This window comes from Phodopus roborovskii, unplaced genomic scaffold (assembly GCF_943737965.1).
Source record: "Phodopus roborovskii unplaced genomic scaffold, PHOROB, whole genome shotgun sequence".
Taxonomy (NCBI): domain Eukaryota; kingdom Metazoa; phylum Chordata; class Mammalia; order Rodentia; family Cricetidae; genus Phodopus; species Phodopus roborovskii.
In genome coordinates, this window is record NW_026126484.1 from 165,090 (window position 1) to 176,782 (window position 11,693).

At 39.7% G+C, this 11,693-nt stretch overlaps 1 protein-coding gene across 1 annotated transcript; it reads right to left on the reverse strand.

Moving 5' to 3' along the window:
* Positions 1-6,294: 6,294 nt before the first annotated feature.
* LOC127229620 (vomeronasal type-1 receptor 4-like) lies at positions 6,295-7,288 on the reverse strand. The gene has a single exon (XM_051194694.1). It carries the CDS (start codon positions 7,177-7,179, stop codon positions 6,295-6,297), a length of 885 nt encoding a protein of 294 aa, XP_051050651.1. The 5' UTR covers positions 7,180-7,288.
* Positions 7,289-11,693: the final 4,405 nt, after the last annotated feature.

Genomic DNA, 11,693 nt, shown 5'->3' on the forward strand with positions numbered 1-11,693 from the left:
GACCTCCCACTTGCTTAGGTCAGCTGGTTTCTCCAGCATGGTCTTGACCCCTCTGCTCATCAATCCTCCCTCTCTACAACTGGATACTAGGAGTTTGGCTCAGTGCTTAGCTGTGAATCTCTGCTTCTGCTTCGGCTTCTATCAGCTGTCTATGATGGCATTTAAGGTAGTCACAATCTCATTACAGGGGAAGGGCATTTCTACTCTTAGGCATATACCCAAAGGATGCACATTCATACCACAAGGACAGCCGTTCAACTATGTACATAGCAGCATTATTTGTAATAGCCAGAACCTGGAAGCATCCTAGCTAGATGCCCCTCAACCGAAGAATGGATAAAGAATATGTAGTACATTTACACAATGGAGTACTACTCAGCAGAAAACAAGCAAACAAACCAAAACAAAGAAACAGACAAACAAACAAAAACCCCAACCCAAACAAACAAAACAATGAAATCTAGAAATTTGCAGGCAAATGGATATAACTAGAAGAAACCATCCTCAGTGAGGTAATCCAGACATAGAAAGACAAACATGGTATATACTCACTCATAAGTGGATATTAGACACAGAGCAAAGCCTGTAATCACAGCCCCAGAGAAGCTAGGAAATGAGGACATTAAGAGTGACATACATGGCCCCCTGGAGAAGGGGAAAGGGGAAAGATCTGAGCAAACTGGGAGCATGAGAGGGGAGCTAAGAGAAAGAGGAGAAAAGGAAAGGAGAGAGGAGAACCTGAGGGACCAGGAAGATTGAGTTGGGGGAAGAATAGAGAGGGAGAGCAAGAAAATATATAGCTTAATAGAGGGAGCCATTATAGGTTTAAAGAGAAATCTGACACAGGGAAATGTTCAGGGACCCACAAGGATGACCCGTACTAAAAATCTAAGCAATAGTGGAGAGGCTACCTTAAATGTTTTTTCCCTATATTGAAAGCCAATCTTTAGGAATAAGGGTGGATGTAGGAAAACCAAGCTGTAAAGTTCCGGTCAACCACATGGTGGCAGTAATATTGCATAAATCATCAACAATTTCTACTTACCAGATTTCTTTTTAGTTACAAGAATAGAATTACAGGTGTGATTCATGTACTCATTCTCTAACTCTTGTTTGGATCTCTGGAGAAGAGCCGGTAAGTTTTCTCTAGTAAGAGGCCATTGAGGTGTCCAGACAGGCCCACTGAATTTCCATGTAATTTTTTTCAAGTAGTGGTTTCTCAATGTTGCTTAATCTCATCATAGTTCCTAACTCTATCAGGGTTGAAGATAGAGTTTCTGAACATGACAGACTGTTCCAAGATATATAATCACACTGTGAAGCCTGAGATTGGATTACTTACCGGAAATACCTGCTTCTAGGTGTGGTGTGACTCATCCCTAGCACGCAGTTTTTATTCAAGAGCTTTCTGCTTGAATATTGTAAACAGGATTAAGTAAAATCAATCATAGATCAAGTGGAGGTGTGAGCAGTTGGTTGACAGGAAAAACAAACAAACAAACAAACAAACAAACAATATAGAGAGTAAAAGGAAGTCAGGAGGATGGAGAGAGAGATACACAGGAACTAGGAGGGAGGGAGATTCGTTGGAGAAATTTTTGTTTGAGACAGCATAGGAGAAAGCTGTTTTTCTGGGATGACTAGGAAGTAGCTGGGCGCTTTATTTATCTCTCAGAGTTAGCAGGTTTTTGCCTCAGCATCTGGCTCCCAAGTCTTTATGGGTAAAATAGAACAACAGAGACAGTTAAAAAACAACATCAGGCCATTCCAGAGGCCATTCTTCCATATTTCCAATAGAGACATCAGCTCCAGAATCAATCAATCCTATAAAGTTTTTTAAAAAATCCAATAATGGCTTATAATTTTCCTTTAATAAGGTACTTAAAGCTATAGTTTTATCTATATTACCAAATCCTCCCTCACAAAGTACATTTTTTTTTTTCTGCGAAAGGACTATATAAGGCAATAATGATCACCATGCAAGCTTTTCTTCTACTCTAGTTGCCAATCAGTGGGCACTGGGATCATGACTAGAATTTCTCCTATATAATCTTTATCAGTAACTCCTGTATGAACTGTGATTTCTTTCATAGATAAACTATTGTGAGCTAATAAGAGCCCAACTGTTCCAGGAAGTATAGGTCCCCAAAATCCTGTATATAAAAGATCATTGAACTGGGGAAACCACAATATCTTTAGGGTAAGGAATATCAATAGCAGCATTTCCTTGAGTAGCAGATTGTAATGAAAGAATAGATAGATAACAATCTGAAACTGGCACAACTGTTGTTGTTCTTTGATTTAACTCTCTAATTTGGGAAGCCTGAGGGAGGGCTTTCAATCCGTTTCCTAGTTGTTGCCTGGTATTGTTATTGTTGCTAGGTAATGAACTGCTGTCTTTATCATATGTAGTTTGGTATCCCATAGCCTAGTGTTTTCCTTTTTTTTGCATTTAGGGCATTAACTAGTTCTTTGACTCTGAGCATTCATTTGTTGCAAAGGCAATTTACATTGTTTCTTTAAGTGGATAGGTCAGCCATTGAAACAATTTGCTGACATCTGTTTTTGAAATATATACCTTTCTAAAGCAGCTAATTTTGCTCTATATTTTTACGTCCCCACATTTCTACATAACTACACCCCAGGGGGGCTAATTAATTCTTGGCAATCTTCATTGGCACTACCAAAAGCCAGCTTTTATTAACCGTAGTTTTTGAATTTGATTCCCTTTTACTTGTTTTTCAATAGGGTGTTTGAGCCTCCCTGTGAAATCAGCACAGGTTCAGAGAATAGTTTTTCTGTAACTGGACCCAAAGTCAGATCCTGTATCAGTTTTCATCTAGGCAGCTACAGTTATATCTCTGACATGTGGAAAGGTTGCAGGAAGTATATTGTGAGATTGATATTTTGTTACTACCCGTCTACCACACTGTCAGAATTTCATATGTGACATTTCCAGGATCATCTCTTAGTCCTAGTTACCAAGCCTTTTCATGGGCTTCATGAACGTAAGCCACATTTACCATGGAAGAAACTGGGAAGGACTAAGAACTATTTTAACAATTATAAGGAAATCATATAGCGTTCATTTTGCAGTATTCCTCTAACCAGAAAGATACTCATAACAACCTGGGGCAGTCCCATGGAAATCACCAGCTTTTACAAAAACCTTTCATTGTATTCATGTCCAATCTCTGACAAACATTTGACTTTGTTAAAATTGCACTGGAAATACCAAGCACAGCTCATGAGGCTGGGGAGGATTTAATGAATGCATTCCTTTTCCTTGCTGTGCCCTAGCTTGCCTAGACTCTTTTTCATAGGCTGTCCTAAGTCCTCACTAAGAAATGTCAAGAAGTCAAGATGACATTGATCATCAAATTCTTCACCCCATGCTTCGGGACGATCCGCAGACAAGGGAGGGTTTACATTTGAAAGTGGCTGCAGTACGGGAGCAGAGGGAGCCATCTCCAGCATACTTGTCAGTGGTGCCATTTTTACTTTGTTTTGTCTGGACGGGGAAAAATCTTCATTTTTACCTCTTTTTACCAATTCTATGCTTTTCACCATCCAGCTTATAGTCACAAAAGGCATTATCCATCTCTTTCTCATGATTAACAACATCCTTATATTCCCTAAGTGTTTTGTAACAGTGCAGATAAATGCCCAAGTGACCCAAAGGTGAACTTTCCCCTTGTTTATATGCATTTTCAGTATATATATATATACATACATACATATATATACACACAATATTATATATGTACATATATATATATATATATATATATATATATATATATATTCTGCCCATTCTTCCCCATCTAAATTTCCTTCTTCTGGAAGCCAGGAATTATAAGCACAAACAACTTGAAAGCAACTGAAGAGTTGGGATTTTGATACTAGTGTTCCTCCTTTCTTGAAAGAGGGAAAGAGGGAACAGAGCTATCCCAGTTTCTGCCCTGTTCGTCTCACTCATGTGCTCTTGTGAGGATCTCCACTCTCTGGTGTCATGGCCAACTTCACGTCCCTTTTCAGGCATGAGTGTCACCACTCCAGAGTCAGTTAGACCTGAGTGAATGAGGTGGACTAAAGTCTCATGCAATAGCCAACTTCATTCAGAGCAGCAGACAGTTTATACCCTGAGGGTGCAAAACTTCATATGAGTTCAAGCTGTATACAACAACAAAAACAAGCTGAGCATGACAAAAACATTTTTTCACAGAAGCACACAAAGGACTTTTAAGCATTTAATTGATTATTGACAGGAAGCAATAATAAGTTATCTGAAATAAACCCACTCCCTCCATGCCTGGAGGGAGCATGAAAACACATTCCAAGAAAACTTCTGTGATTTGGAGAAACTGAGACAAGAATATTTTTTTTTTTTTTGTCCTGTTTCCTTGGAGTGTTTTTGTAAGTACTCGGAATTCTCAAAGTACTCCATTCCTGGGTCATGTTCTTGTCGGAGGGAAGTTGGATTACACTTCCACATCACTGTCCACCTTTAGAGGAAGTCACTACAGGAATTCACCCAGATTAAACATATCTTTTTTCACTTCTTTATGTTCTTACATCACTTCCTTTTGAGTCAAATTACACAGACTAAGTTAGTAAGTGTTCATTGGTTTGGCCCATTATGTTAATTGCTAGAAATCAACTATAACAGAACTGTGAGATTAAGAGAAGCCATATATGTTAACTACAAACAAGTCACATTTACATGAGAAAGGAGAAAAGGAGCTGGAGGGATGATTAACAGACCTGCTCCTCTTGCAGAGGATCCTGGTTCCTTACCCAACACACACATCATAGGACTCATGACAACCTATAACTAGTTCTCGGGGATTCAATGTCCTCTTCTGCTGTGTGTAGGTACCTGTACAAATGTGGCATACACTCTCACAGACACATACATGAAAATAAGTCTTTACATTAGAAAAACAAGCTATTTAATAATCTATAACACAATATAATCCATATCACTTACTTAAATGTTTTGTATATACAGTGAAACCAAGCATAATATAAATACTTACTTATACATCATTGTAAAGTAGAGCCATGATGTACCCATCTGTCAAATATGACAGAGCAGCAGTGCTTTTGCTTTTTTTTTTTAAAGAAGGCATAAACCCACCTCTTAACAATTCTATAATTTTATGTTCAATGATTATATCAATAAGCATTTTTCAGAATGGGTCCATCAGATTTTAGTCAATATCTTGTAGTGTGGATCTAATTTAAGAAATCAAGTAGCACATCCTTCATTTAAACTAATGTACAGTCAGATCCTTTTGCAGTGCTTTGATGACAAACAGCTGGACAGTGTTGTGGGGAGCACTGAGACATTAACAAAGGGCAGCTGCAAACAAGTCTGCGTCAATCACACCACTTATGCATCATGCAAAAAAAAATCCACATTTTTAACCAACATAGAAACTATAGATGGATATAAAATAAAACTTTACTGTGTATTCGTTATCTAGTTTACCCATATCTACAATGTTTATTCCTGCAGAGAATGTAACACCAAAGAAACATTTCAGTGCATTTAAGTCCTATGACTGGTGCATTGGGATTCTATGAAGTAAATATAATTCATGCCATTTTTTCACAATTCTGGAAAACATTTTCTACAGATGGAAAATGCAGACACTTTGAAGAATCCCCAAATACCACCAGCGTACTAACATTTAGCAAGCACAGTGTCAGGTACAAGGTATGGAATTTCTTGAAGTAACATGATTAATTCACTATGAAATTGATAAAATTTATCACATTCATCTGTGTGCTTCCAGTCACAGTGATAGTAACTGAGACCATTTTCTCTGAGCTGGAGACATGGCTCAGCAGTTGAGAGCATTAGCTGCTCCTCTAGAGAACCCAGGTTCAGTTCCTAGCAATCACACTTTGGTTCAGAACCTCCCTAACTCCAGTCAGGCACAGGGCTTTGATAACTTCTACCCTTTATAGGCATCAGGCAAAGATGCGCTACACAGACAAAATGCACACAATTACCCCCCACACACACACCCAAAAAATACATAAAAGTTAAAAATTCCCTTCAAAAGAGAGGGGAAAATGGAGAATGAAGTTTGATTTATTAGTATAATTTACTAAGATCTCCCTCTCTCAGTTCAAGGCTATGAGTCAGCAGGAAGATGGTTTGAGAATAAGCACATGCTTAAACTGCTTGTGAGAGTTTTGTCTCACCTACAATATTGCAGAACTGAGAGCTCTTTCACACTCATGGAACAGACAAACAAAAGAGACATTTTTTTTCAATTTCTCTCACTGAGCATGCCAACACACATCCCTGTGAATCAACACAAGGGGGCTAAAAGTTGCATAACCAAGAGCCAGAAATTTCTGAATATTTACAATCAAGGAATTGTTCATTAAAGAGAGACTTAAAATTAGAGAAAAGGCACAATCCGTCCAGTAGAAGAAAAGAAAACAGAGCATCAACAGGAGGACACTCTGAGCAGCTCTCAGCTCAGGGGGAGTTCTGTAGAGAAGCTTGGACTTCTGAAGGTAAAGGACATGCTGGTGGTGCTTGTGGAGAAGAAGAACCATGTAGCCACTGGCTCCTCCCATGGCACCCTGAAACACTGCATCTCTCAAGACCATGAGAGGGAGAACAATCCACTTTGTTTTTTGACTTTCTCGCATAAAATAACAATAGTTGTCTTCACTCCTAAACTGTGATGTATTCAGGTTAATACTTGTGATGGAATGGATTAGGTTCATACTTATTAAAGCATTGAGCATCCAAAAGCATGAAAAGAATGGAAGGATGTGCCATGCAGACTTTGGTTTGAACCTCCTCCACCCAGATGCTCTGGGACTGATGATGATGGCCTGGACCACAGTGAGGAGACTGCTGGTGCAGACGGAGAGGCCACGGGCCACCCTTGCCAGGTAAATGATGATCTTACAGCCTATGTCACTTAGGACGTTTTTCAAACCCAAAGCTGCCATTGCCTTTGGCAATCCTTTTGCAAGAAGGATTATAATGTTTGCAAAGGCCAAGTGGATGAGAATAAGGTGTATGGGTTTCTTCTCAGGGCCTCCCCACCAACTGAACATATAATTCATAGAAACTGAAATGTTCCCCAGAGTACCAACCATAGTCATGAAGAGGAAAATTATTTCCTTAATAAACTTCAAAATCATTTCCTCTTTCCTGTGTAGAAGAATCTTATATTCAGGCTATAAGAAGTTTTCCCAGAAAGCATAAGTAATGCTAGATATTTATCTGAAAAACATTTTGCATAATAGCATTTTCAAGATATACAAGAGTCAGGGATGGACACATGTACTGTTGCAGATTAGGTCCCTGAATGCCATCTTTTCACTGTGGATTTTGAGTTATGTGTGTGCTCTGACAGGTGAGTTTGGTAACTGGAATACCACTCTGAATTTTGAAGGAGATATGTTTGACCTCTATGTAGGCAAAATTGACTTGTTTGAGTGTGTGTGTGTGTGTGTGTGTCTGTCTGTCTGTCTGTTTGTCTACGTGCATGGATTATCCTAGTTAACTCTCAGTACAGCTGAATGGAACTCCAAATTTTCCCATCCAAATTTCTTCTTTTGTCCTCTATTTCATATTTCACCATCCAATTACCCAAGACCAAGGTTCCTTTCTTATCTGTATCTTAATTAGCGCAGCAACTTCTAGACTTGCACTGGATTTCAAAGCTTTATAACTTCTGTTTTTACATGTTAATATATTACAAGTTTCTATGATAATCATTCTGTGATTTCACTCCATAGAAACATTTATTTACTAGTTATTTTTTAAAAAGTAGTTCTCAATGTCAAGTCTGATTGCACAACCTTTCCAGATAGGGCCCTACAGTTAAAGCTGAATCTTCAAAATATAACCCGAACATTTTCATGTAACTATCAGGTTGCAGCTGGGGATGGTATCTAGCAGAACCTTGTGTTACCTTCTAGAAGAGCTGGTGGCAGAGAGCTGTGATCCTAGGTGATGACTTCAGGGCATCTGAACCCCATAGACTTACCTCAGACATATAAGGGAACACGGGGCAGCTCTGGACCAGGGGATGGCGATGAGATAAACCTAAGAGTGATTAGTGAGGTGTTACATACTGCCTTGAGATGAGTGCAGTTTTTGGGTTATGAGGCCTCAACATCAACTGTATATAGAACAGTAAGTTGGGGCTTTTTACTGTGAACAGGGATTCCTCTACCTAACAGTTCATGGTGGCTTTTGCCTCTGTGTGGCCTTTTGAGCAACAGCAATGTCAGTGGTTTTGCAGATTGCTTTCCCTCCAACTTGTCAGGCAGTCCAAGCTGATTCCAGAACCTGGACCTGGGTAAGATGTTGTTCTTCATGTATGGGAGCTCCATTCTCATTTCTCAGGCATTTGTGGTAAGCTTTTGAGCACCTTTTCTAGGATAAGAGGAATATGAATATAATGGTGGCTGCATGGTTTTGTGTGTTCTGAGTACTTGAAATGCCTTTGTTCACTGCCCTCATTCCTGTTAAACTCACAGGATTGCTTTAAATATCTATGTCCTGATAACCTCATGTGTGACCTAAATCATCCTAGCCTTGTTCCCAGGTGGCCTCATGACTCAGGCAATTATTGCCTGCATCAGTGAGTCCTAGAGATCACAATACTATCCTAAATGTCTATACAAATGAAATATGCTCCATATATTAACAGAAAGCACTCCAACATTCATTGCTAATTTAGAGTAAAAACCAAGTGTTTTGTCAGTAATTGGAATCTGTAAAAATCTCTGCTATCAGTTCACCCAAGTACTGACTTTTCAGTTTGTTTAACTCTTGCTTTCCTGGGGATTCCTGCTTTTCTAGTCCCCTCTTTACTTTCCATGCCTTAAATCATATTGGAACCAAGCTCTGATCTTCTAATAGGTGATCCTTTTCTACTGAGGTCACTCTCAGAGGAGGGAGAATTGACTCACCTTCCACAATATATGGGAAATGCTAAAGGAAAGTCATTAAAAGACAGGATGAATTTATGTTTAGATTGATGAGTGATATCATGGTAAGCCTAATCCCCAAGAGCCAGAAAACCCATCCTGGTTTTCTATAAAAGAAACAAGCAAGCAGGCAAACAGACAAAACTAAAAAGATTGTTGCTCTCTCCTGCTTAGCACTGTGATACACTTGACATGAGGTGTTTCAGAATGTACTAGTTCACAACCTGGATCCTATATAGTAGCAATTCTCCAGATGGTAATGATAACTGTTACACTTAGTGCTACATTTCTCCAACCTGCCAGGCATATGCTGAGTGAATTTGAGATAAGTATTAGAAGATCATGTGACAAAATAGAGTGCTATTAAGTATGGATAGAGACAGAAAAACTTTCAAAATGGAAGTTAGAAAGCTATTGTAAAAAAAATATGCCAATATTTAAAAAGTGAAAATGCATCAAAAGTGAAAAGTACAAATGTTACAAACACTAGTGACACTGTTGAAGTCATAATGCAAAGATCTTTTGGGTTTGTCTTTCATATATCTGGTTATTTTTGAGACAGAATCTCCCTACGTAAACGAGGCTAGCCTTGAATAATGATTACCTTGTCTCAGTCTCTCTAGTGTTGACCTTACAGGAGTGGATCATGATTGTCTCCAGGATTTTGACAGACATCTGAAAACCTTATCTTTCTCATTGATTCATGTAAAAAGGTAACATTAGGCAAAGACGCAGCCAGAGTTCTGTCCTATACTCCAGCCTGAGGATGGATAGCGATGCCTCAGCATTTCTGTTCCATTTCTCCAGGAGCGATCTTTCTGGAGCCAGGGACCAGCCTTGTTAGGGACAGAAGGAAAGTGGAGGTCCTGAGTCTCACAGAGCTTAGAGAGAGAGAGCTCAGAGAGAGAGAGAGAGCTCAGAGAGAGAGAGAGCTCAGAGAGAGAGAGAGAGAGCTAAGAGAGAGAGAGAGAGAGAGAGAGAGAGAGAGAGAGAGAGAGAGAGAGAGAGAGAGAGAGAGAGAGAGAGAGACTGCTGTTATGACACTCTCCACGGCACAGCTGAGGGAATGGGAGATCTTACCTCCATGGACTCACCTGGACCTCTGCGGTGCAGACAGGCTCTGGAGCAGCTCTGGGAAGGTGACACTTGCCAGGTCATATTTGTACTGTCAGGATCTGTGGGGCTCTTGGCTGCCATCAGGTATTGCAGACTTCAAGTTTCATGTTGTCACAGTGTCAGGGGGAAGGGAGGCCTCTGCAGAGCCCCAGTCCCTGAAGCACAGCTTCCCCTCTCTCCACAGTTACTACATCTGTTTTGCTCAGAAGTTATTTCAAGCTAATTATGGTTTAATTACTTTGACAGGAAGGTTGTGAGGTGAGAAAATAAACAGGTAACTAAGTTTCTGTGTACAGAGCTCCCTGTATCTCCTGACTGGTTTTCATCTTCCCAAAGTGCCAAGCTATGGGCTGGCAGGGAACTGGCTCCTAACACAGAGACCATGCCTTTTACTTTTCTTTCTCAAATTTCTCATCAGACAGGAGTAGAATAAATGATGTTCAGCACTTGAGATTCTGCTTTCTGAGCAAGTCCCAAACATGAACCAGGACACATTTAGAGTCCCTTGTTCTACCTGTACCCACTGGTAGGGCAGGTCTTTGGTGTAACTGATTCTTTCATTCCTGCCTATTAAATACTTTAGGCCATATGAAACTTGAAATATAAATGCCTCCCCAATAGTGACCTTATTCTAAAAGCAATCTTTACTTATAAAGTTTCAAGGACACTATTTAAATTTGTTTGTGTCCAAGAGCAGTCCTTCTGTGTTTTTCATTCTAGTTTCTTGGAGGCCCTTCCTATCCTGGATACAAAGTGCTGAAAATAAATGTGCAGGGTTGAGATAAGAAGTAATGACATCATCATTTAGTTCTTGAAAAAAAGCACCACTGGGCTGCCTTGGAAAATGAGTTCGAGATCACAGCTCTTACTCTGGGCTCTTTATGATGGTGTCTCCATACATATAGGTGCAAGCAGCACATAACAGAAGCTAAACATACTTCTCTATAAATGAAATGACAGCCTTTGAGGAAAACAGGATGATAGGAGATGTCATTCTGTAAATATGTTTCTTGTATTGGTTAATGAATAAGGCACGTTTTGGCTAATAGGAAAGCAAGATAGGCAGGACTAGGAGACAAGGAGGAGAGAGGAACAAGAGGGAGAGGACTCACGATGGTGGACTGAGAGAGAATAATTCCGGGGCCTTTCTCCGGTAAGATGAGACCACGCAGAAATACTTAGATTAATAGAAATGGGTTAATATTTAAGACAGAGCTAGTCAATAAGACATGCTAGTAACAGGCTAACAGCTTTATATCTAATACAGTGTCTCTGTGTGTTATTTGGGGCTGGTGCAGCTCTGGGACCACGCAGATAGGAAAAAAAAAAAAACATACTCATAACACCAGTATTCCGTTCTCTCTATTGAAAGGGGAGTCAGGGAGCAGGGAAACTAAGTTATATATTACATATTTCACGGTATACAGAAATTGAAAAAATAATAGTTGTTGGCCAAAGGAGCCCAATGGGAATCTCCAAACAGTCCAGGCTGCTGCCAAGACTGTAGGTTGCTCTCCACAACCTGACAAGAAAGCCCACTGCTAGAAACAACATCTGTACAACTCATTAAAATGGGAGAGGTTGAGTTGGTGCCTACA